The sequence below is a fragment of the Eretmochelys imbricata genome, chromosome 1 (genome assembly GCF_965152235.1).
Source record: "Eretmochelys imbricata isolate rEreImb1 chromosome 1, rEreImb1.hap1, whole genome shotgun sequence".
In the NCBI taxonomy this organism is placed as follows: Eukaryota; Metazoa; Chordata; order Testudines; family Cheloniidae; genus Eretmochelys; species Eretmochelys imbricata.
In genome coordinates, this window is record NC_135572.1 from 37922272 (window position 1) to 37946451 (window position 24180).

The 24180-nt window shown below is 41.1% G+C and overlaps 1 protein-coding gene across 1 annotated transcript in view; it reads right to left on the reverse strand.

Annotated features, from left to right (window-relative positions):
* Nucleotides 1-23854, reverse strand: part of CWF19L2 (CWF19 like cell cycle control factor 2) — a 169302-nt gene extending 145448 nt beyond the window's left edge. Inside the window, exons 1-3 of the mRNA XM_077808705.1 lie at nucleotides 23750-23854; nucleotides 6041-6151; nucleotides 114-233 (exon numbers count right to left, since the gene is read on the reverse strand). Of these exons, the coding sequence (XP_077664831.1) occupies nucleotides 114-233; nucleotides 6041-6151; nucleotides 23750-23836 (318 nt within the window). The 5' untranslated portion in view covers nucleotides 23837-23854. The remainder of the gene's footprint in view (nucleotides 1-113; nucleotides 234-6040; nucleotides 6152-23749) is intronic.
* Between the last annotated feature and the right edge of the window lie 326 nt (nucleotides 23855-24180).

Genomic DNA, 24180 nt, shown 5'->3' on the forward strand with positions numbered 1-24180 from the left:
ATGCCTCAATATTAGTGGTAACTTCTTTCCAAAACAGCAGGTTAAAAGTGATTTGTTTGGTTTGTTTGTTTTTAAACATTCTTTCAAGAGAATATTTTAAGTTTATTACTTACTGAAGAGCTATCACTTGAATCATCATTTTTTTCAAATTTTTGTTTTTTGCTTTTCTTCTTTTCTTTCTTAAGTTTTCTTGAGTGTTTATCCTTTTTCTTCTTTTTCTTCACGGAATGTTCCTATATAAGCAAATATTTATAAACGACATCAAAACAAATCACATAAAAAAAAAAAGATAGATCACAAATCAAATTACATAGAAAAAAAGTCTAACTAATTTTAAACTACCAAAACTGTGCACTTATTGGACTATAACTGCATATTCTTATTACTATTTCTATCGTCCTCCATCAACCATTCCGTCTGACTGTTTCTTAGCACTTGTCTACACAGGATTTTTTAAATATATTTTTCCACTTTAATCAACATGAAGATCTATAGTGAAAAAAATATATCTATACACTTTGTTTATTATGGCTTAAAGCTATTTCCCTTGTGAATCCTTGCATCCATACAGGTCTGCACTTTTTTAAATAGGTGCACAGTATTCTGGACAGGTATCCCATGGTGCAATCTTCCACTGCCAGACTCCATACACACGGAGATTTTTCTCATAATGCATTGTAGGATGCCTTCCAGAACATACTGGAATTCTGGGATTTGGGGTCAAAGGAAGCAAATCCCATGATTCCTCTCCTGGCATCCCATAATTCTTCCGTATTTTGCAAGCCAGGACCATTTTCAAACTGCTGCCAGGCAGCATGGAGAAAACACTGCTGTGCCATGATCCTGACTTGGCCTGATCTGATTGTGATTAATACAAACAAGCTTCTCCACATGTTTTGGCAGTCATAAGGCCAGCTGTTTGGCTGGTTTGGGAGATAGCCATGGCAATGCAGGAGGCGGATGAAATCAAGCAATTACTTCTGCAGGACTCTTTCTTGGAGCGGCTTCACTCAGTGCAATGCTACTCCTGGGTTCAGCAAACTAGCACAGACTGGTGGGAAAGAACAGTGATGCCGACCTGGAATGACCAGCAGCGAGGGCAGAACGTAGGCCTGGTCTACATGCCCGCGGGGGAGGGAGAAGGAGGGCGCTAAGTCAGTCTAAGTTACACAACTTCAGCTATGAAAATAGCGTAGCTGAAGTCAACGTACTTAGAGTTACTTAGTACGGTGTCTTCACTGCGGTAGGTCGACTGCTGGCGCTCCCGTCGACTCCGCCTACACTTCTCGCTCCGGTGGAGTACTGAAGTTGACGAGAGAGCGCTTAGCGGTCAATTTATCACATCTTCGCTAGACTAGAATTCATGGAGGATGGGTGAAGTCATAGAGGACTAGAAAAGGGCAAACATAATATCTATCTTTAAAAAGGGGAACAAAGAGGATCCAGGGAATTGTACACCAATCAGCCTAACTTTGATACCTAGAAAGATACTGGAACAAATTACTAAACGATCAATTTGTAAGCACCTTGGAATAATAGAGTGATTAAATTCAATCAAGATAAGTGTAATATACTACACTTAGAAAGGAAATATCAAAAGCACAACTACAAAATGGAGAATAACTGGCTAGGCCAGTGGTTCTCAACCCCTGGGTGTATGCAGAGATCGTCCAGAAGATACATCAGTTCATCTATGTATTTGCCTAGTTTTACAACAAACTACATAAAAAGCACTAGTGAAATCAGTACAAACTACAATTTCATACAATGACTTGTTTTATACTGCTCTATATACTATAAGCTGAAATGCAAGTACAATATTTATATTCCTATCGTTTTATTTTATAATTATATGAGAAAAATGAGAAAGTAAGCAATTTTTCAGTCAATGTGCTGTGACTTTTGTTTTTATGTCTCATTTTGTAAGCAAGTTTTTAAGTGAGGTGAAACTTGGAATTCTCTAGACAAATCAGACCCCTGAAAGGTGTATAGTAGTCTGGAAAAACTGGAGAACTCTTGGAGTAAGCAGTAAGACTGCTGAAAAAGATCTTGGGGTTATAGTGAATCATAAATTAAATATGAGTCAACAATGTGATGCAGTTGTGAAAAAGGTGAATATTCTGGGTCTTATTAACAGAAGTGCTGTATGTAAGATATGGGAGGTAACTGTCCCACTCCACTCAGAACCGGTGAGGCCTCAGCTGGAGTACTGTGTCCAGTTCTGGGTGCCACACTTTACAAAAGACGTGGACAAACCGGAGAGAGTCCAGAAGAGAACAACAAAAAAGGATAAAATGTTTAGAAAACCTGACCTGAGAAAAGGTTTAAAGAACTGGGCATGTTTAGTCTTGAGAAAAGACAGGTGAAGGGGAGAGCTGATAAATCTTCAAATGTGTTAATGGCTGTTATAAAGAGAACACTGATCACTTGTTCTCCATGTCCACTGAAGGCAGGACAAGAAGTAACGATCTTAATCTGAAGCAAGGAGATTTAGGTTAGATATTAGGAAAAACTTTCTAACTATGAGTAGTTAAATACTTGAATAAGTTACACAAAGAGAGTTTGTGAAATCCCCGTCATAGGAGGCTTTTAATAAGGAGTTAAACACACACCTGTCAGTGATGATCTAGGTATACTTGGTCCTGCTCAGCACAGAGGGATGGTCTAGATTACTCCTCCAAATCACTTCCGGCCCTACATTTCTATGATTCTACAATCTCTATGTATTTTGAAATCTCTCTGTAGCCTATTTTGAGAATTTACCTCACAAAATGTAAAGGTAGCTAAAAAGATCAAACTGAAAGGCAAAGTCCTTTTTCTATTGCTTCCTCTCTCTCTCTCTCTGCCATTACAATAAACATACCTGCCATGCAATATGTTTGATTTTTAACCTCAGCATTGCTGCCATCTCAAGTGTGGGAGGGGCAGCAGTCACCAGGAGGAAAAGGGATAAGAAGTGGCACAGTAAGCAGGATAAGAAGGCAGAACATTTGGTCAATGGTTGTGGGATTGGATACTTCAGGGAAATAAATCCTTTAGAGCCTGAAGTCTCCACTGCAGACGTAATCCTGAGCACATTACGAGGGGTGGGGGAGAAGCTGAGCAGTCAATGAGAGGCTCTGCCCAGCCACCACCCAGACCTAAGTTGTCTAAACCCGCGCCGCTTCCTGCGGCTCTCATTTGCCAGGAACAGTGAACCACAGCCACTGGACAGGCCAAATGTTGCCCACCACTGGTCCACACAAACCTTAACCTGAAAAAAAGCTCATTTCAGAAACACAGTGGAGTCACATCTTATGCGGGAGTTAGGTTCTAAAGTCAGTGCATACAGCAAAAATCGCGTATAGTCAAAAAGAGAGAGAGACAAGAATGAAAGAATAAAAAAAGGAGAAAGACTTCAAAGTCATTATGCACAAACCATAGTGCCTCAGGATGGCCAGGAGCATTGTCTACGATCAGCAACACTGTAAAGTCAAGTCCTTTCTCTTCGAGGTGCCGCTTGACCTCCGGAATGAAACACTTCAGAATCCAGAAATAATGCTGCCGTCACCCAAGCCTTTTTATTTGCTTGCCAGAACACAGGCAGGAGATTTTTGTTCTTGACTTTTAGGGCACGGGGATTTGCAGCCCTGTAGAGCAAGCCCAGCTTTATTAAATGCCCAGCCACATTGCCAAAAAACAACACAGTCACACGGTCTTTAGCTGCTTTGAAGCCAGGAGCTTGTCTTTCTGATTTCGAAGTGTAAGTGCGGTTGGGCATTTTTTTTCAGAAGAGCCCAGTCTCAGCAGCATTAAAAACTTGTTCCGGAAGATAGCCCTTTTCTTCCATGATTTTCTTTAACTGTTTGGGGTAGGCTTTTCCTGCCTCTTCATTGGCAGATGCAGCTTCACCAGTAGTCTGCACGTTTTTGAGGTTGAAGCAGTTCCTAAAACTGCTAAGCCAACCTTGGCTGGCTTTGAATTCCTTCTCATCAGAAGGCTCTTCGGCGGGAGGTTTGAACAGCGCGTAGAGGCTAAGAGCCTTTTCTCGCAACGTGTTGCCATCGATAGGCACACATTTACGGTTCATGTCTTCCAGCCGTAAGTTTAATGCCTTTTCAGTCTTCACTAAAGTCTTACCACACACCTGGCTTGTCATCTTAGCAGTTATTGGAGCACTTGATGCCACGGCTTGACTAATTTCTCTCTCTCAAATCTTGATGGCACAGATGCTAGATTCCTTGCGGCCATATTTACGTGCCATGTTGGAGACCGACATACCATCTCTCAATAAGTCCAACACAGCCAGTTTTTCCTCCAGTGTTGGAACAGATCACTGTTTCTTCGGCTGAGCACCGGATGAAGCAGTTGGCTTCCGTTTAGGGGCCATGTTGTACAAAAAATATGTATCTTTAAACACTAGAATCACACTCAGTGTGGCAAGATGCTCACCAGATCAGCGGGCAGTGATCGATCCAGTGGGGGTCAATTTATTGTGTCTAGTCTAGACGCAATAAATCGACCCCCAAGCACTCTCCCATCGACTCTTGTACAGTACTCCACCTCCACGAGTTATTATTTTTATTTTATTTTGCCAAGCGTGTATAGTTGAATTCGCATAAGTTAAATGCATGTATGATGCGACTCCACTCTAAGCTATTTCGTTTCCATAGGGGATTAATTAACGTGGGAGAATATCCAGGATAATTTTAAAAAACTTGTGTGTGGACGCAAGGCAGTTTATTCTGAAATAACTTGATATTCTTAAAAAAAAACCTCTCTCATGTAGACAAGAACTTTTACATTCACCTGTTTGGTCTTGCTAAACAAAAGACAAATAAGTCTTCCACTAAGGACTTGTCTATACAGTGTGTCAATCCACATCAGTTAGAATGTAAATTCTAATGAGCACCAGCACTTTGCATGCTAACTGGCCCATGTGGATCTGACTGGAGCATGCTAAAAATTCCCAACTATGCATTAGCAAAGTCCCATTTCGAACAGTACTACATTAACATGCACTAGGGAACTTTTAGTGCACACCAGTAGAGTCTACACAGCCAGTTAGTGAGTGACATGCTAATGCGCATTAGAATTTATATCCCAACTGGTGTGGACAAACACACTGTATAGACAAGCCCTCATTGTTTACAGCACCCAGCACAGTGGGGCCCAAAATACTAATGGGGCCCTCCAGATACTACATTAACAACTATTAACTCAGAGAACATAAGTGAGAGGCTCCATATCCCATTACTAGATTCACAGATTCCAAGGCCAGAAAGGATCACTCTGATCATCTAATCTACCTTCTCTATAAGACAGGCCATAACCTCCCCCAAAATAATTCCTGTTTTAACTAGGGCATATCTTCTAGAAAAACTTCCAATTTTAAAATTGCCAATGATGGAGAATCCACCACAACCTTTGGCCAATTGTTCCAGCAGTTAATTACCATCACTGTTAAAAATTTATGCCTTATTTTCTGTTTGAGTTTGTCTATCTTCAACTTCCAGCCATTGGATCTTGTTTTACCTTTGTTTGATAGACTGAAGACGCCATTATCAAATATTTGTTCCCCACGTAGACTGTGATCATGTCACCCCTTAACCTTCTCTTGGGTAAACTAAATAGATTGAGCTTCTTGAGACTATCACTGTAATGCCTGGTTTTAATCCTTTAATGATTCTCATGGGTCTTTTCTAAATCCTCTCCAATTTATCAACAAATTATTTTCCATCTCAAATGTCTAAAAATTAAACTTCATTGCTGTCTAGCCCACTAAGATATCCAGGTGACTTATGTCTCTTCTGCCATTTTTACATGGTAGAAATCAGATGCAAAGTTCAGCTAAAGCAATACTTCTACTTTTGTACAACCAAAACAAAAAGGAATTATGATATACATTTCCATTTATATGGAAGTTTTTAATCAAGATTTCTTTTGAGGTATGTGGCATTCAAAAATTATTCTCTACATCATTTTAAGTAACTGAACCTTTCAGTTTACTTCAAGATAATGGAAAGCTAGCATGAAATTCAATGATTTACTGCTCCATCACCTTTTCCAGCTCTTCCACGCGTTTGTTCACATCAGGAAGCATCCACGTATCCTCACCTCGCAGCCGCTTGAGTTCTTTGAGTCTCTCGTCCTTCTCGTAATCAGCTTTGGCCTAATATGAAAAAGGGGGAAAAGAAACACATGGATCCTGGAGGCGTGGATGCAAATGATTATGCTGAAGCTCTGAGGTTGCAATCTGTCTGGTTTTGAACCAGGAGGTTCCACTTCTGAGAACAATTTCACTTTATTTTGAGGATAGCATTACAAAATATTGACTGATGATATACTAACGGTAAATGTAACTGAAGACTACCCTATACCTAGTACCATTTCCAATGTACTATAGCTTTGCAGTTGTGCCAGAACTAATCCCAACCTATTTACACAAATAATAGAGATACACTACCTCGTTTTCCCTCTGAAAATGTTTCTATTACCAGCCACCATTAATTTTCCTATGTGTTATGATTGATTTGACTTTCTATTCTTACTTATCTCATCTCATCTCTCAAAGGCCCCAGCAAGTAGTTTTGGGCCATTGCTCTTCTACTCCAAAGGATGGTTCATGTGGGAATTCGTTTAAAAAGATGGAACTGCCGAGAGAGAATTCTCAGTGGTGGGCCCTCAGCTTTGGAATTCACTTCTACCAGGTCCAAAACAGCCCAGATCTGTTGAACTGTAGGACACACTGCAAAACTCCCTCTCCTTAACCCAGGCTTTTGGGAAGCAGAGGGCTGCTGTTAATGGCTGGGTGGGTTTTTCCTCCTTCTTGGTTTTTGAGAGGTTGCTGGGTTTACTTTTGTTTTTTATTCTGGAAATTTTAATATATGGCAAAGGTACCTGTAACTTTGAATAGATTTTTTTGAATTATATAAATCTAAATTAATAAATTAGTAGCTAATTAAATCATTGAGCCCTCTCCTACAACTGGCTCATTTTAAATAAAAGCAAAAGGTCCAATTCATTTTAGAAGTGCAAATGTTCCTTAAACATATTCAAGGTATAATTAAGATGAATCACAGATTTTTATCAGTATGACATACCCTAAATATCCCAGACAGAAAGCAAAATGCTATATAAAAGCATTTAACTAGAGTAGAATGCCATATTACACTATACCGTGGCAACTGCGTTGTGCAAAGTTGCTTCCTTCTTAAGAAAATCATCAAATATGTTTTCAACTAGATACGATTTAATACTAATCTGAACACAGATGATAACATAAATCATAACACATAAGTCACCCTTTTTCAACTTTTCATTATAAGCAGTGACCATAGCAAACTGCAGAGAGAAAACTTTCAAGTCTGACCTTTAGTATTTAATACTTGTTTTGTGGAAAAATTATAAAGCAAAGACAGGTTTCACTTTTTTGGTCTTGAGCCTTTTTTTTAGTGAGAGATGTTTTCATCATAAACCACTAGATTTTATATTAGTATAATAAGGCTGGATGGCCAAAGTATTTCAGGGGAGTAGATGACCAACTCAAAGTTGTCCATTTTTGCTTCAGACTATTAACCTCACTCAGTTATTCATTCTCTATGAAGTACTGGAAGTTATAGATGTCACGGTTATAAGCCTTCCTTATCTATTTTTTCTCCCCTTGGCTAGTTCCCTTTGATAGAACCCAAAATAAAAAATGCAGTGTTGCTAATTCCCACTGTTTTATCACAAGTCTAATAATATTTGGGGTTTTCTGAATGCCCCAGCTCCTGGAATCCTGTGAGTAAATGAGAATCTCAACTTCCATTTAAAGAAGTTTCTAACCCTTGTGCTTGCAGCCTGAAAACATGACCCAAATGCACCAAAAAGGCGGGCAAACATTACCAAAAATGCATATTTAAAGAAAAAAAAAAAAACAAAGCCAATCTCGTGATTTTTGAATACTTGGGGTTGGCAATACTGGAAATGACAAAAATAATTAGAAATTAATTAAGAAAGTTAAAAGAAATAGAACCAAAGTGTTTGTCTGTGCCCAACTCAGTCACCAAAGCAGCTAATCCACAGGAGAGAAATTTTGCACCCTTTATTTTCTTGATCAACTCTCTTCCACAACCCAGGAATAATTCTGCAGTAAACACTAAATCATTCTGGATATGTGGATGCCTCCAATCTTGAAATCTCTGGCACAAACTTTGATAATTATGAATTAAAGTCCTCAAAAATTACAATTTAAAAACTTTCCTAGAGTCAAAGTGGCAAACAGTTTGATCACTTAAGATGAGCTAATACCAGCAGGAGAGTGGGGGGGTGGGGGCAGGAGAAAAAACCTTTTGTAGGCTCTCCTGCTGGTATTAGCTCCTCTTAAGTGATCAATCTCCTTACAGTGTGTATGATAACACCCATTTTTTCACGTTGTGTGTACATAAATCTCCTCACTGTATTTTCCACTGAATGCATCCGATGAAGTGAGCTGTAGCTCACGAAAGCTTATGCTCAAATAAATTGGTTAGTCTCTAAGGTGCCACTAGTACTCCTTTTCTTTTAGGATTGTCACTATAAAACTGACTTTTTAAACTGACATGGGAAAATTGCCTTTAAGAACTTCTTTTTAATAAAACAGCAAGTTTTACAGGCTTTTACATCAGAAACTCAACCTTCTCCATTTCACCTTTTACCAGTTATTTCAACACCACCACAGATAATGCTAACAAGCTTCATACTTAACAACTGTTTATTCTTCCCTTGGTCTGTTTCCCACATTCTGACATTTTCACCAGCTATATTTATGATCTGTGAACAACTACTTCTAAATTTTAGTTTATTTTTACCATTGAGACAATTTATGAACATATGAAATTTCAAGGGCACAAAGGATCAACATAGATTGCACACATTCATAATCAGGAAATATACTGAGTATATAAACCAGAACACTTCACCACTGTTTAAAATCAAGTATGATTTATCATTGAGTATTTCTTCCTAAACATCAGTGCACCAGTGGTCCCTAGAGATACCCACTTTTACACCAAATGACCAATTTCCATCAAAAATACAAAATAAGAAACACTGTATTTCAACTGAAAATATATAGGTGTCTTGAAAATAATCTACATTCCTACTGTCTTCTCCTTAGACATTATTACAGAGTAAACATGTCTATAGTATATTTAAAGAGAACTAGTTTATATAATTTAGGTGAGCTTTCAAAAAGCTTTTGACAAAGTCCCTCAATTAGAGGCTATTTAGAAAACGAACCCATCATGTGGTGACAGGGGTATGATGTATTAGGAACTGGTTGCTTTCATCAAAGGCTCCCAAGGAAATCAAGCAGCAAAGCCACGGCCGGTAACTAATTTTTACTCCTTTCATCTCTCCTTTCTTCAAGCTACTTTTTTTTTTAAGGTGTGTTGCACTTTTTTACTTATATTTCACTTCTCTCTATCCCACCCTCTGCCTCTTCTTTAACCTATTTCCTATCATTTCTAGCATGTCAGCATTCTTTTTCCTTTCTCCTTTACTTGCTTTCTTCCACTCTTCTCCTTTGCTCTGTATTCCTGATTCCTATTCTGCTATTAATCACCCTCTGCAATTGCTCCATCTATTCCTCTGATTTAAATCTCAACTTCACCTACACCTTTTTTCTCTCTTAATATGGGTCCCTCCACCATCCACTGCTTACTCATTTCCAGTAGGTTTTTCCACACACCTCTCCCTCAGTCTCTTCATCCAAAAAAGTGAAGAATTCCATTCCCTCTTTCTAATTCTCCTTGGCCCTGCCCCAGTTTCTTACCTCTTTTCACACTGGCAGAGTTTCTGCCCTCCTCCCCCAAAACGCAGAGTTTACCACCTCTCATCCTTATTACTTCCCCAAAACAGGAACCTTTCCACCTCCCTCACACAAACCAGCCTTTTCCCTGCTTCTCATCCGCCAACTATGACAGGACATCTGCCATACACTGCCAGTTCTCCCAGCCAAGAGCTACCTCACTGCAGGGAACAGCAGACACTGGTTAACACAGTCTCGTTTAGATGAAAGGGTTAGCAATGGACCGGGAACATTATGAATAGTCAAAGACATACGAATATAAAACATACTTTACATAATAAAAATATTGTTTTGTTCAGACCATAAAAATCTATTTAAACATGCATCAAGTGAAATGAAGTTAAGATTACACACATCCTTCACAACAGATTGATCTTAACTTTGGCAAAACTGTCTGGACTAGAAATGTACAGCCCAGTGATCATTAAATTACTGTGATCCCCTGTATATTAGATGAAATAGGATAAGTAAGAAGAATCAGTATAATATTAAAAGAAAATACAAGATCAAACAAGAGGCAAGGTTTGTTTTAAATTTTATATCTTAGTCAAAGAACCACCAATATTCACAGCAAATGAAAAGCCACAGGGAGTTTTAGGAACTACATTGTGGCCCATATCAAACAAACACCAAGCAAGCAAGCTAGTCGTAACATCTGATCCTTTCTATCTCCAAAAATGTACCTAACTCCCTATAGCACTCAATTGTTGGATCATATTGAACAAGTTCTGTATTAAAATCACAAATGAGTTTGATTCCCCATAGTTTAAATTCCAGGGTATTATTAATTAAGAGGTTTTTGGTACTGTTTCTCTCCCTCTATGTGTGAAACTTGCAAGCTGCTAATTGCGTTAGTACATTCTAAGACAGAGTTTGTTCTCAAAGCAATTCAGAGAGAGAGAGACCCAAAGCAATACTCTAACAACAGAAACAGCACCCAGAGACTTCCCGCCCTTTTGTTGTATTAACAATTGTGATTAAAATTGAAATAGAGGATGTATGTGGATGGATGCTTGGTGTGGATAATAACTGAATGATCAGGGAGGTGCCAGCCTAAGAATCCAGTGTCCATCAGCTGAAGAAGGCGTCAAGTGGAAATAATCAGAGGACCCCCCGGAGGGCAGACTGGAATCCACCCAACAGCCTCAAGAATGGGAGAACCAAAGAACAAGATAACATCTAGCAGCACGGAGCAGTCAGGAATGTGCTATCTGGTGACTGATTCAGCAACAGCATGATGAAGCAATTCCCATAGACTGGCATAGGAAGAAATTCCTATAAAAATAGACTCTAAAAAGTGAGAACTTTGGGGTCTGATTCTGCAAACCAACTTCCAGGAGCATCAGATGAGCATCTGATAAGGCCCTGCTCCCTCCTCATGTCCAGGCCACCTGGCAGTGGCTTGGAATGAGCAACTCTAAGGCTGGTACCTTGCAGAACCTGTGTGTGTGTGTTTGTATGAATGAATGTGTGAATAAATATGAGATTGAATGGAATGTTATAGCTATAAGTAACTGCTTACTATGATTCTTTCTGTATTCACAATAAATGTGGTATTTTGCCTTTTTCCCTTTAATAAGATCCTGCTGGTTTTTGTTTTATTGGTATAACACAATTACAGTATTCACTTTTTTATACAGTCAGTGTAACTTTTTCTCCTATTATTTCAGCCATTCCTATGGGTAAAAAACTCGGTCTGAAGTTGAGGAAGAAAGTAGCGTAGACAATGTCATCCTGTTCTACTTGCCTATTAAAATTACACAGAGCTTACTGGCTTCAATGTACTTTTCTTCCCTTTCTGTATTTTATAATTAAATCCCCCCCACTCCCATCTGCTTTGGGTTGGGGAGGAGGTTTTTTGGGGGAAGTGGGAGGGGGAGGTTACACTATAGAGGCTAAATCTAATGGTTTCACATCTCTCAACCCAGAGCAGTTCAAGCACTTTATTTCAAATTAAAGCTCATTAATTCTTTGTAATGCCACAAAAATATCCACCAATTTATCCTTTCACCCCTATAGATAAAATGCAAAGGATGGTAGGAGTTTAAATCTTGTCACTGTGACAGCCTTTTTAGTTTCTTAACTATAGCCATAGTATATTACATTTAACTCCTTTTATCCCAAAGTGCTTTATTAATTCTTAAATATACCGATACACACAGCACCAGTATGTGCCACAACTGTGTGGTAGGAAACTGGACACCATGCTGCCCAATATACTTACTGTCTTACCCTGCAAAAGACACCTACCCATTCTGTGCCTCAGTTTCCTTATCTGTAATAGGATGATATTCCCTCAGTCTCAGGGATGAGGTGAAGTTTAATTCTATGTCTGTAAAGAGCTCTGAAATCCTTATTTGGAAGATGCTATAAAAATGTTAGGTATTATAACAGCACTATTAATTTAGAAGGGCACACTTAGCCAAGGACGGGGAGCAAGCTCCATGAGATCTTTAAACGCAAAACTTACAGCACCTTGTTTTTTATAGCCCCATCAGAAAAAAACACCACACAATAAAATTCAGGGAACTCTATTTCAACGTCTTCCTCCATTCGACTCCGCAGCCCCGATGAGTCCCTCAAAGAGAAGAAGTTGCTGTCCCAACCCTCATTACTACAAGATGTGGGGCTAGATATGCTTCACTATACAGAAGGGAGTCTTAGCTTTAAGGGATCATGGGATTGCTCCCCTGATCACCCTGCAGCTGCTAACCATCTTCTAACTCAGGGGTGGGCAAACATTTTGGCCCGAGGGCCACATCAGGGAATAGAAATTGTATGGCGGGCCATGAATGCTCCCAAAATTGGGGTTGGGGTATGGACTCTAGGGTGGGGCTTGGGATGAGGAGTTTGGGGTGTAAGAGGGTGCTCTGGGCTGGGACCGAGGGGTTTGGAAGGCAGGAGGGGAATCAGAGCTGGGGCAGGGGTGTGGGAAGGGGTGCAGGTTCTGACTGGGAGTGCAGGCTCTGGGGTGGGGCTGCAGATGAGAGGTTTGGGGTGCAGAAGGGTGCTCTGGGCTGGGATCGAGAGGTTTGGAGAGCAGAAGGGGGATCAGGGCTGGGGCGGGGGCTGGGGAGAGGCTCAGGGGGTGCAGGCTCCAAGCACCGCTTACCTCCAGTGGCTCCCGGAAGCAGTGGCATGTCCCTTCTCCGGATCCTATACAAAGGCACGGCCAGCAGGCTCTGAACGCTGCCCCATCCGCAGGGCTCCCATTAGAGCGCATAGGAGCCGGAGCGGAGCCATGCTGCAGATTCCGGGAGCTGCGTGGTGCAGCCCCTGACCCAGCACCCCAGCTGGAGCAGGGATGACCTGCGTGGTGCAGCCCCAACCCAGCGCCCCAGCCGGAGCGGGGCCGAGCGGCATGGTCCAGCGCCCCAGCCGGAGCGGGGCCGAGCGGCATGGTCCAGCGCCCCAGCCGGAGCGGGGCCGAGCGGCATGGTCCAGCGCCCCAGCCGGAGCGGGGCCGAGCGGCATGGTGCGGCCCCAATGCTGCACCCCGGCCGCAGCGGGGCCGAGCCGCGTTGCGTGTGGCTCACAGGCCGGCTTAAAGCTGCTTGTGGGCTGGATCCGGATCCCTGTTCTATCTCCAACTAGGCTGCCTCCCTCCGCTTTTGTCATGAGTACTACGGCTGGGTCTACATCAGTCTTTTTCCCCCTTCAAAGTTTCCTGCTGTTACTATCACCGGTACAGCTTCAATGACCGCAGCAGCAGTGGATGCATAAGTGTGAGCCAGTTGCCAGGGTTTCAACCACAGTGTCATCTAATCCTGCTCAGAGCAGATCTAAACATGGCGATTAAAATGGCAGTTGCACCAGCACCTTATTTACAGCAGCGCTCCGATTGTTGCTACCAGGGGTAGAGCGATGGTTGGGAAATTTAGGAAAATATAGCATAGGCAAGATCAATGAGATTCCCTCAGAAAGCTCAATGGGAAGGAGCTACAGAATTTAATAGGCAGGAAACCTGTACGATTCTACAGAAGTTACTTATAATATTACGATCTCTTCCATTGTTGTTTGCAATGTTGTTGTGTAATCCTGTTGGTCCCAGGATATTAGAGAGACAAGATGGGTGAGATAACAGCTTTTACTGGACAGTTTTTAACTTCTGTTAGTCTAGTCGGGAACTCTGTGTAGCTTGAAAGCTTGTCTCTTTCACCAACAGACATTGGTCCACCTTGTCTTTCTAAAAATTACAACATTTAATAAAAAAACACCCTATAACATTCTAGAATTAAGATATAATTGTCTATTAGGAGGAGGACAGCATTTTTCAAAAGGATGGTGATTATCTCTGAGATAGCAGTTAAAATCTCTTGGGGTGCTAAATTATCCTCCCGGCATTTTTTAATATACCAATATCAAGTTAATGATGCTGGCCTCACTTCTTTCAAAGGTGAGAGTCAAGGATACAACAACACTTCAAGGGGGACTTGAGTTGGTGAAAGAACAGTAAAGAAAACTGCTCAGCGTTACAGTGTACAAATCACTGTGGGTGAGAGTATAACCAATAGTTTTGCCTCTGCTTTGGGCAGCAGAGCCAACAACGCTATGTGGTTGTCTTGCACTTAATCCCAGATTTAAGGTTCATTTCTGGAATTCGCCATAATAAAACCAAGTGAAAAATAAATGGCAAGGCATTATATCTTTGAGCAAATATCAACCACTGCACCAACAGCCAGTCAGATTTATAAGAAAAATAACTGATGGGTTCATTTGAAAAACATGCAAATTTCAGTTTGTTTTAAGTTCATATACAGTATACTAAATACAATGATTCATGTTCTTAATTTTTTTTACAGTTTTGCTTATTTTTTCAATGAATATAAAATAAGAATCAATGTCAGACTACTAGTAAGGACTTCAGCTTTCCAAATCAAAAAGCATCAGCCATGAAACCATCTTTTTGTTTCAAAATAATGAATGAAAGCACATCTTTTACGCCAAATTTTTATACAAATCTAAATAAAATAGATAAACCAAATGCACCATTCTATATTGTGGGATAAAAGTATTTCATGGTAAAAATGGTATTCACATTATTTCACAGAAATATATCTTCATATTTACGTAAAACTGCAATTTCAGATGAGAACTTATTTATATACCTATATGTTGTATTGATATTCCTGATGTTTTATTGGCATATGACTAAAGAGCATAGTTTCTACTACAATTCCTACTAACTCAGGCTACATGAACTTGCAGCAGAAAAAGAAAAGATATTTGGATATTTGTTTGCCTTTTCAAAACACAAAAATGTATATAGTAAACTTTTATTTTGAAAACTTAGTTTAGACCTTTTTACTTCTTTATAATAAATGCTGGAAAGTTTTTCATCCATATCTCACCAGCCCAAAGACAGAAGAAGTTTTACTGAATGGTTTTTATATTAGAAATTCAGGTACTGTCTATGCCTCTTTACCCTGGCAGAGTCTATGGGCCACTGGAGAATCAGCATTATGAGGATATCATAGATATCAAGCAAGAGAAACATGGATTTGGGGAGGGTAGCAGGTGGCAGGAAAGATTTATATAAACTAACACTTTTGTTTACACCTATTTAAAATAAAACTCCAGATGGCAGATCACACATTTTGCAGCATCCCAGAGTTCAAATCTAGCTAGCTCTCTCTACCAGCGGCAAAGAGTCCTGTGGCACCTTATAGACTAACAGACATATTGGAGCATGAGCTTTCGTGGGTGAATACCCACTTCCACTCTATCACTCTCTACCACTGACTTACAATATTCATTTATCTTACTGTCAGCTTAAGTTCTCCCCTCTTACCCCCTCATTATTTCAACCACCCCCAACTATTATAAGAAAGGAGGTGAAAATCTGGCAGCAAATGTGGGTAATGAAAGATTCTAGCCTTCATCTTGAAGCATCTCTTATATACTGCTGAAGATGAAAAGCATAGGGTATCACTTGCACAGAAAAGGGGATGGATAAACTTATTTCAATGGGATACGAATATTGATGGTTACCAACTGTATAGTAAAAACTAATTAGGTTATGGAAAAAGGGATAGTGCAAAAGAAAGCATTATTATAAACATTATTACATGATTACATTAAAGACCACGTAGTAGAAATAAAGGTAGAAATTCCAAATAATTAATACAAATATAATAGCGGGAGTTAAAGATGTACTATCAGTCTCCAGATGCTTGATGGAAGTATTGGAACAATATGCTGAACAAGGTCAATGAAGAAAAAAAAATAAAAAAGTAGCAAATACTTTATTATTATCAAGCTAAACAGCTCAGAAGATATAGGGACTTGGTAGGGACAAGCACATTCTCAGCACCACAAATGACAGCCCACTCAACTGAGTGGAAACCCATTGACTTCAATTAGGTTTGGATCAGACTCTAAATACAACAGTAGGAAGTTACTTTCTAAACAGATTTATTTTAAAAAAACAACACCATTTAACTTTTGCTTTTGGGTTTTAAAGCAGTATTTGTCAAAGCTGAAGCAAGTCAGCACACTCCTAGAATTTTAAACCACTCTCGCTTAAGGACATCAAGAATATAAATATTTTAACGTATAGATGATGAATAATCCATCTTTAGACGTTCATAGTTTTAAAAATACTGAGTTAATTTTCTTCAAATATGGATTGTTTTTCTTTCCTCACTGAACAAACCAAGTTCGAGGTTTCCAACTTCAGACGTTTTGGAGATACGCGTGCATAAGATTTCAATCAGAACAGCACTGAAATCTTTTTGACTGACTACTCATACCTCAAAATAGACTACCGGTTTTGCTCAGACATGCCTAAAAATTCACCTTTGGGTTGAGACCAAACATAAAATGTTTCATGCAAATAGAAATTTGTTTGAAAAAATCATGAAGAATTAATGAGAGGAATTGGAATGGAAAATGGAACTCATTCTCAACTAAAGTATTACCTACAGGTATATGGTATGATATGGAAAGGGAGATAATCACTTGACCTAAGATAAGCCTAAAAAATTCGTAGCTGTTTCATCAAATGCTATTTTAAAACTAATTTGCCCTTTGGTGTGAACAAGTCTGAAGTCTGCACATTACCATTCTCCACTAGGAAATCTCATCTCCTGGCATCAGAGGGTTAATTACAAGTTTCAGAGAAACAGCCCTGTTAGTCTGTATTCGCAAAAAGAAAAGGAGTACTTGTGGCACCTTAGAGACTAACCAATTTATTTGAGCATGAGCTTTCGTGAGCTACAGCTCACTTCATCAGATGCATACCGTGGAAACTGCAGCAGACTTTATATATACACAGAGAATATGAAACAATACCTCCTCCCACCCCACTGTCCTGCTGGTAATAGCTTATCTAAAGTAATCTTCAGGTTAGGCCATTTCCAGCACAAATCCAGGTTTTCTCACCCTCCACCCCCCCACACAAATTCACTCTCCTGCTGGTGATAGCCCATCCAAAGTGACAACTCTTTACACAATGTGCATGATAATCAAGTTAGGCCATTTCCTGCACAAATCCAGGTTCTCTCACTCCCTCACCCCCCTCCAAAAACCCAACCCCATACACACACAAACTCACTCTCCTGCTGGTAATAGCTCATCCAAACTGACCACTCTCCAAGTTTAAATCCAAGTTAAACCAGAACATCGGGGGGGGGAGGGGGGTAGGAAAAAACAAGAGGAAATAGGCTACCTTGCATAATGACTTAGCCACTCCCAGTCTCTATTTAAGCCTAAATTAATAGTATCCAATTTGCAAATGAATTCCAATTCAGCAGTTTCTCGCTGGAGTCTGGATTTGAAGTTTTTTTTGTTTTAAGATAGCGACCTTCATGTCTGTGATTGCGTGACCAGAGAGATTGAAGTGTTCTCCGACTGGTTTATGAATGTTATAATTCTTGACATCTGATTTGTGTCCATTTATTCTTCTCTGTGTATATATAAAGTCTGCTGCAGTTTCCACGGTATGCATCTGATGAAGTGAGCTGTAGCTCACGAAAGCTCATGCTCAAATAAATTGGTTAGTCTCTAAGGTGCCACAAGGACTCCTTTTCTTTTTGTTAATTACAAGTGTTTCCATTTGTGGTTTTGAGGACCAGATTTTATTCTATGTCAGCAAAACAAAGAAAGGAGATCTATTACATTTCAGAAACAATGCTAGAAAAAGCAATGACATGGCAGCAAATATATTACAATACTTCCATGTGAGAAAGTGCTTAATGGACTTTGAATAGAGTTGGTGATGTAGCAAACAGACAACTTCCCAAAGTAATGCTGATCTGCATAGCTAAAGGCTAGCTCAGAGTAGGGGGAAAGAAAAAAAAACATAGGACCAAGAAAATCCATTAATCTCAACTCTGAATTTCTGTATCAATCCATTAGGATGAAAATGGAGGACAGGATGTGACCCCCCCTTGCCCTCTGAGGGTATGTCTTGCTTAGGATAAAAGCTTTGTTGTTAATGCAAGGGGACTGTTGCCCCCGTACTAATATTCAGTGAGGGTATTTTGGTTGGCTAGCTCCAAGTACTCAAAGGGGAAGTGTCAATGGGAAATCAGGACCCTGAGACTGACAGTCCCCAGGAACAATGGGGAGAAGCCAATGCTCCAGGTCAGCCTGAATGACAGGGCGGGCAGGCTAATCACGGAGTCAGGAGGCCAGGGAGGTCCCGTCCTCCGTGTGAGCTGGAATTGCCTGGGTCAGACAGAGTGGGGCAAAGCTAAGGAGAAAGCAGGGGCCCAAGCTGAGCTGGGGAGCAGAGCTGTGCCAGATCCAGAGGGACCAGAAAAGCAGCCCAGAGAGAGCAGACCCTGTCCTGAGAGCAGAGCTGCAGCCCCAAAGCCAGAGGCACAGCCCAGAGAGAGCAGACTTGCCCTGGGAGGAGAGCTGCAGCAACCAGAGCCGGAGGGGCCAGAAAAGCAGCCCACGAAGCAAGTCAGTGCTGGGAGCAAAGTCATAGAAGCAGCCAGAGAAGTAGCCCAGGGAGCTGGAGGCAGAGCAGCAGCCATGCTGAGGCAGAGTGAAGATGGAGCTGGGGCTGGAGCAGTCCGGGGCCGGGTGTCGTGAGCAGCTGGGAAGAGCGAGCGGGGAACCTGGGCAGTGGGCCCAGCACAGGGAGCCGCCTCAGCCAGGAGGCTCTGCAGGCCAGACTCGAAGAGGGAATGATAACCCCAACAGGGTGGGGGCAATGCTGGGAAGAAGGGCCCTGTCACCTAGAGCCTGTGGCCACCACCAGAGCGAGTGTCCAACCCACAGCATCCCTGCAGCACAGCCAGGGCCGGAGAAGGAGGCCTGGGACTTACAAGGAACAGATTGTGAACTGCCCTGGCATTCCAGAGACACTGTTTGTGATATTCCCTGCCACAGAGTGGGTTGATGTGTTTCCTTTAACCTTTCCCATTTCCCCTTATTCTTTTTTAAATTAATTGTTGATTAAATAACTTGCATTTGCTTCAAACTGTATGTAATAATAAGTAGGTCAGAGAAGTGCCCATTGCAGAGAGAGTACCCCGGAGTGTGTTGTGCTGAATATGACTGAATATCTTCCTTACCAAATTTAATAATTGATTTGGAGAAAACAAGAGGAAGAACTTCTAAATTACCTGAAATTCTTAAATAAGGCATTTTTAAAATACATCTAAATTCAAAGATACAGATCAAATAAATCAATCTATTTACATTTAGGAAGCATGACTGTGGAGCTACACCGCTACCAGTTTCAAATTATAATTCACAGACAAGAGTTCCATTTATTAAACTGATCATAGCTCTTTCCATATCTACTAGAAGCAAAACCTCTGCCAACATGTATCTAATGAATGGAAGGTCAACAGTCAAAACCTAAAAGCAATACCGAGAAGCTCACCAATGAACCAGCTAAGCCACAGTTTCTGCTTTAAGTCATCAGTTGATGGAAGAAGTAAATGTTGGCTCTACCAAAGTAAATTATGATAATTTAGAGCCTATTATTGTTACAGGGGGGTAGAGAAAGACGGAGCGAGAGTTTTGGGTTGATTTTTTCTGGATTATTGAAAATCTGCTTACATGCTTTTAAGATTTCCACCTAGTGGCTATATTTATTCATGACTTTTTTTAAAAGTTGATATGAACTTTTCACAAACATTGTATAATACAACATAGCACATAACACTGAAGTCAAAAGACTAGAATAGATGTTTTCCACAGGAAGACACTAATACATCTCAACCCATAAATAAGAAAATTCAAAAGTAACTGTTAGATTTAGTTTTGTCCTGGGACCTCAAAAACATTTTGCAAACACTGTTCAACAAAGCTGATGAGCACCTTCTGAAGTGCAGACATCTATGGGTAAGGGTGAAATATAGATATGGGAGACTTCCAGGGCCAACATAACCACCAAGGATTTCTTGTGATGAACCCCCACACCCAAACGTAGAACTGAAGTCACAAAATTCAAAGAATTCTATTTATTTGGTGTAGCACACGGATTCTAGTACAAACTCAATACCCTGCAGACACTACCAGCATCTAATCCTCACACATCTCTTCTCTGTCTACCACCTAGATGCCTCTTCACCACCCATTTTCAAAGTTGGCCTCTCCACTGCTACAGCAGCTGTGTCTTACTGCTCTGGTGTTTCTGCAATGCCACCACAGTAATACCTCCTCCAATAGCATCGCTTAGTTAACTCTCTTAATGCATAGGGGTGCCATGTGATTCGTTAAAACTTAATTCACATGAATTTTTAAAAATAGATTGCAGTGCATTGAAGACTGAAATCCAGGTATTATAAAATAACAAGGAAGTGTTTAATTTGAAATTAATTTACATAGTACTTAATATATCACCTTAAAAATAATTTAGGAGGGAAAGTAAAAAAATTCTTTATCTTGACCCATATGCCCAATTTCTGGGGAAGATATGAGCTATAGTTAAAAAAATGTAAACTATATTTTCACAGGAGAATTCTAAGAAGAACCACTTATTTTATGTAAAGTTGCTAATAAAAGTAGTAGTCTATACACAGAGGAAAATGGTTATTTGTTAAGCGCTGCCCATGTGCATGACACCCTACAAGATATAAAAATAAATCTCTGCACCAAAGAATTTACACTTTAAAGAGATGATGCATTGCGAACTGATGGCCTACCTGGGCGCTTCCTGTTTTTCCAGAACACCACCTTTGTTTTGTGTTGCAGTGGTTGGGCAGAGCAAGACAGTAAAATCCTGGCACTAGTAAGTGACAGCTAAAGTTATTCACTCTGAATATACAAAATATTTCAAAAATCTTTGTTCTTTTCAATTTGCAGGATTCTCAAACATAGTAGGCATATTCAGGACAAATACTAGTGAAACAAAATCACTTTAGCTACAAGTATGACTTGGTCCTAAGAGCTAAAAGAATTTCCTTCAATCAGCTGTGTTCATGTAAGAGAACAAGCTTCAGGCTTACAATGGAGATTTTGAGTGTATGTGTGTGTTTATATACATATATATAAAGTCTGTGAGAGTAATGGCACTTTTTCTTATATCACTCATTTATGGCAAATCTAAAAAGCTTTCCTAAACCGAACAATGGGTTACAAGTTATTTCTGTGATTTACAGATGCTTCAAATGCTTTGAACAGACAGCTTATAAAAAGTTGCACAGAAGAGATAAAGACCAATGATTTTATTTCACTGAAATATGGGGTAGTATATTAGAGAACATAGTTTTGCATTGTTAGTGGGACAGTTATATTTACAGTCACCTATAACAATGTCTAAGTAATGTACCACTTGCTTTTCGTAAAACTTAAAAAAAAATTATATGAAATCAAATTCCATTTTATAAGAAAGAATTCTGAGCCAATATATTCTCTAATACCAGAAAACTATAAATAAATAAAAAGTAAAGATATTTGTATTTACATCTTATTTGGATATATACCCCAAAGTATTATAAGCTCTGGATCACTTACTAAAAGTCAGTGGGAAGGACAGGCTCTTAATTCAGTGCCATTTGTTACCATGCAAGTCCTGATGTCAAGATTTAAACCACATTCATACCTACTAAAGTATAGTTGATAGAATTCATTCACAATATGCTCTTTCATTAGATTTACACACAAACTTCACCCATTCTTAGATTCGAAGCAACAAACATAAACATTTCCAGGAAACAATTTGCTATTCTTCACTCATTTTGTTAAATTGTTTTCTTCTAAATCACATTAATGAATTAAAGAGGTAAGAACAGGAATAACTGGAAAACTAAGTCACTAACAAATCTGGATTCTCAACATATCCATTCTGCAATAATTTTTTTTATTCTTCAGTGTGATGCCTAACATTTAAGTGGCTGAAACTCACATTTAAAAGGTTCTTACTTTTTTGTAATGAAGTGCAAAAAAAAGTAATTCAATTAGTCCCGTTATAATTGGAGAGTATGATGTTTCCCTGATGACTTACAAGGGGAAACTATCAATTTCAAGTTCTAGTTAAAAATAAATACATAATTTCTAGCCTTCACTGATGCAAAAAATAATCTTCCCACTGTGAAGCCTCAGTGGTTCTCAACCAGGGGTACATGTACCTCTAGGGTACGCAGTGGTCTTCCAGGGATTACATCATATCACTCAGATATTTGCCTAGTTTTACAACAGGCTACATAAAAAAAATGCTAGTGCAGTCAGTACAAACTAAAATTTCATAGAGAGAATTACTTGTTTATCCTACTCTATATACCATACACTGAAATGTAAGTACAATATTTATATTCCCATTGATTTGTTTTATAAATATATGGTAAAAATGAAAAAGTAAGCAATTTTTCAGTACTAGTGTGCTGTGACACTTTTGTATTTTTATGTCTGATTCTGTAAGCAGGTAGTTTTTAAGTGAGGTGAAACTTGGGGGTACGCAAGACAAATCAGACTCCTGAAAGGGGTGCAGTAGTCTGGAAAGGTTGAGCGCCACTGATCTAAGTAAACCTCTGCAGACAGATTCAGTGTCTCTGCTGTTGCTCAAAGCTTTCACAAATCCAGTGAACTTGACAAGACTGGCCAGTTTCATTGTGGTTATTCAAAAGCCCAGACATCTATGAAACTGACAACCACCAGGGCAATTTCATGCTACTCTGCTTCAGGGGTCAGCAGCAGGGGCAAGCAAAGGAAATGACAACACAGAAGTCCACCAAATAAATGGTGAGAGAGGACTTCAAATTTATGAGACATCTGAGTCAAAGTTATGAGGCAATATAAAATATGCATCAACCAGATCCAGGGACAATACACTGGTAGGGACACCTGCACTCTTCCCTTTCCCACATTGTTTGATTTGGCCTTGGGCTAATAAACTTAATCCTTAATCAATAACTTTTTCAAACCAGGACTTTATTGCATCGCATAAGCAGGGCGTTACTCAAAGTGCAACTTGCCCACGACACCAGGGCTAACTACATTCTCTCTCCACAAGTCCCAAAAGGCTACATTAACCTTCCCTTCCTGTCCTAACCTTCCCGGATACACGGCTAAAAACAGGTGCCAGGCCTCACTCCAGAGAAGGCTGCATTCCACTCGCGGGTGAAGGGACTTCTGCGGGTAGGCCCCGCTGGCTGAGCCGTGTTTTGCTCTGGGTTTGTACGCTGGGGCGCTGGCAAGGTAAGCAGCAATGACATCCTAGGGAGGGGGGGGGGCTGCTGAGGGACTACACCCCTGAAAGAGTCTGACAGCCGGCGCCCGGGACTCCGCAGCAGCCCAGGGGCCCGGCCCATGTAGGCAGCCAGCTTGGGGAGGCCCTGGACGGCGAGAGGAGAAAGAGGGACTCGTGGGGGCGGGAGGCAGAGCCGGGGAACAGGGCCGGGGAGCGCCGCGGGCATCCCCCAAGGAGAGGGGCTAGAGAACAAGGGGCTTCTCCCTGGCCGGGGGGATGGCGGCCGGGCGGGCTGAGGGGGCAGGGGGCTGCGGCAGGGGGCAGCGGCAGGGCAGCCAGGCTCTCACCTGCACCAGCAGTGCCTCCCTCTCCCGCCGCCTCCGCTCCTTACGCGCCTCCAGGCTCCGCTCGCTTTCAAAGCCCCCAGACGCCATAGCCAGGAGCTGCCGTAAAGTGACGGCGGGGCGCGGCGCGGCTCGGCTCGCAGCGCGGCGCTGGCGGGAAATGCCGTAAAGTGAGCGGCCGGCGCGTGTCCGGGTTTGCCGCCCGAGCCCTGCTGTGGAATTCCCCGCCGGGACTCGCCCTGGGGCCCTGCCGGCCGCTCCCGCCTGCGCCCGGGATGGAGCCGCTGCGGGCCGGGCCGGGCCGGGCGGCTCTATCCCGGGGGCGTCCTCCCGCCACCTGCCCGCGGTAGGGCTCAGCCGTGCGCCCCCGGCGCCCTATCCAGCAACTCCGGCCGCTCTCGCTCGGTCGGCATCGCCTGCGGCCGGGGAGCCCG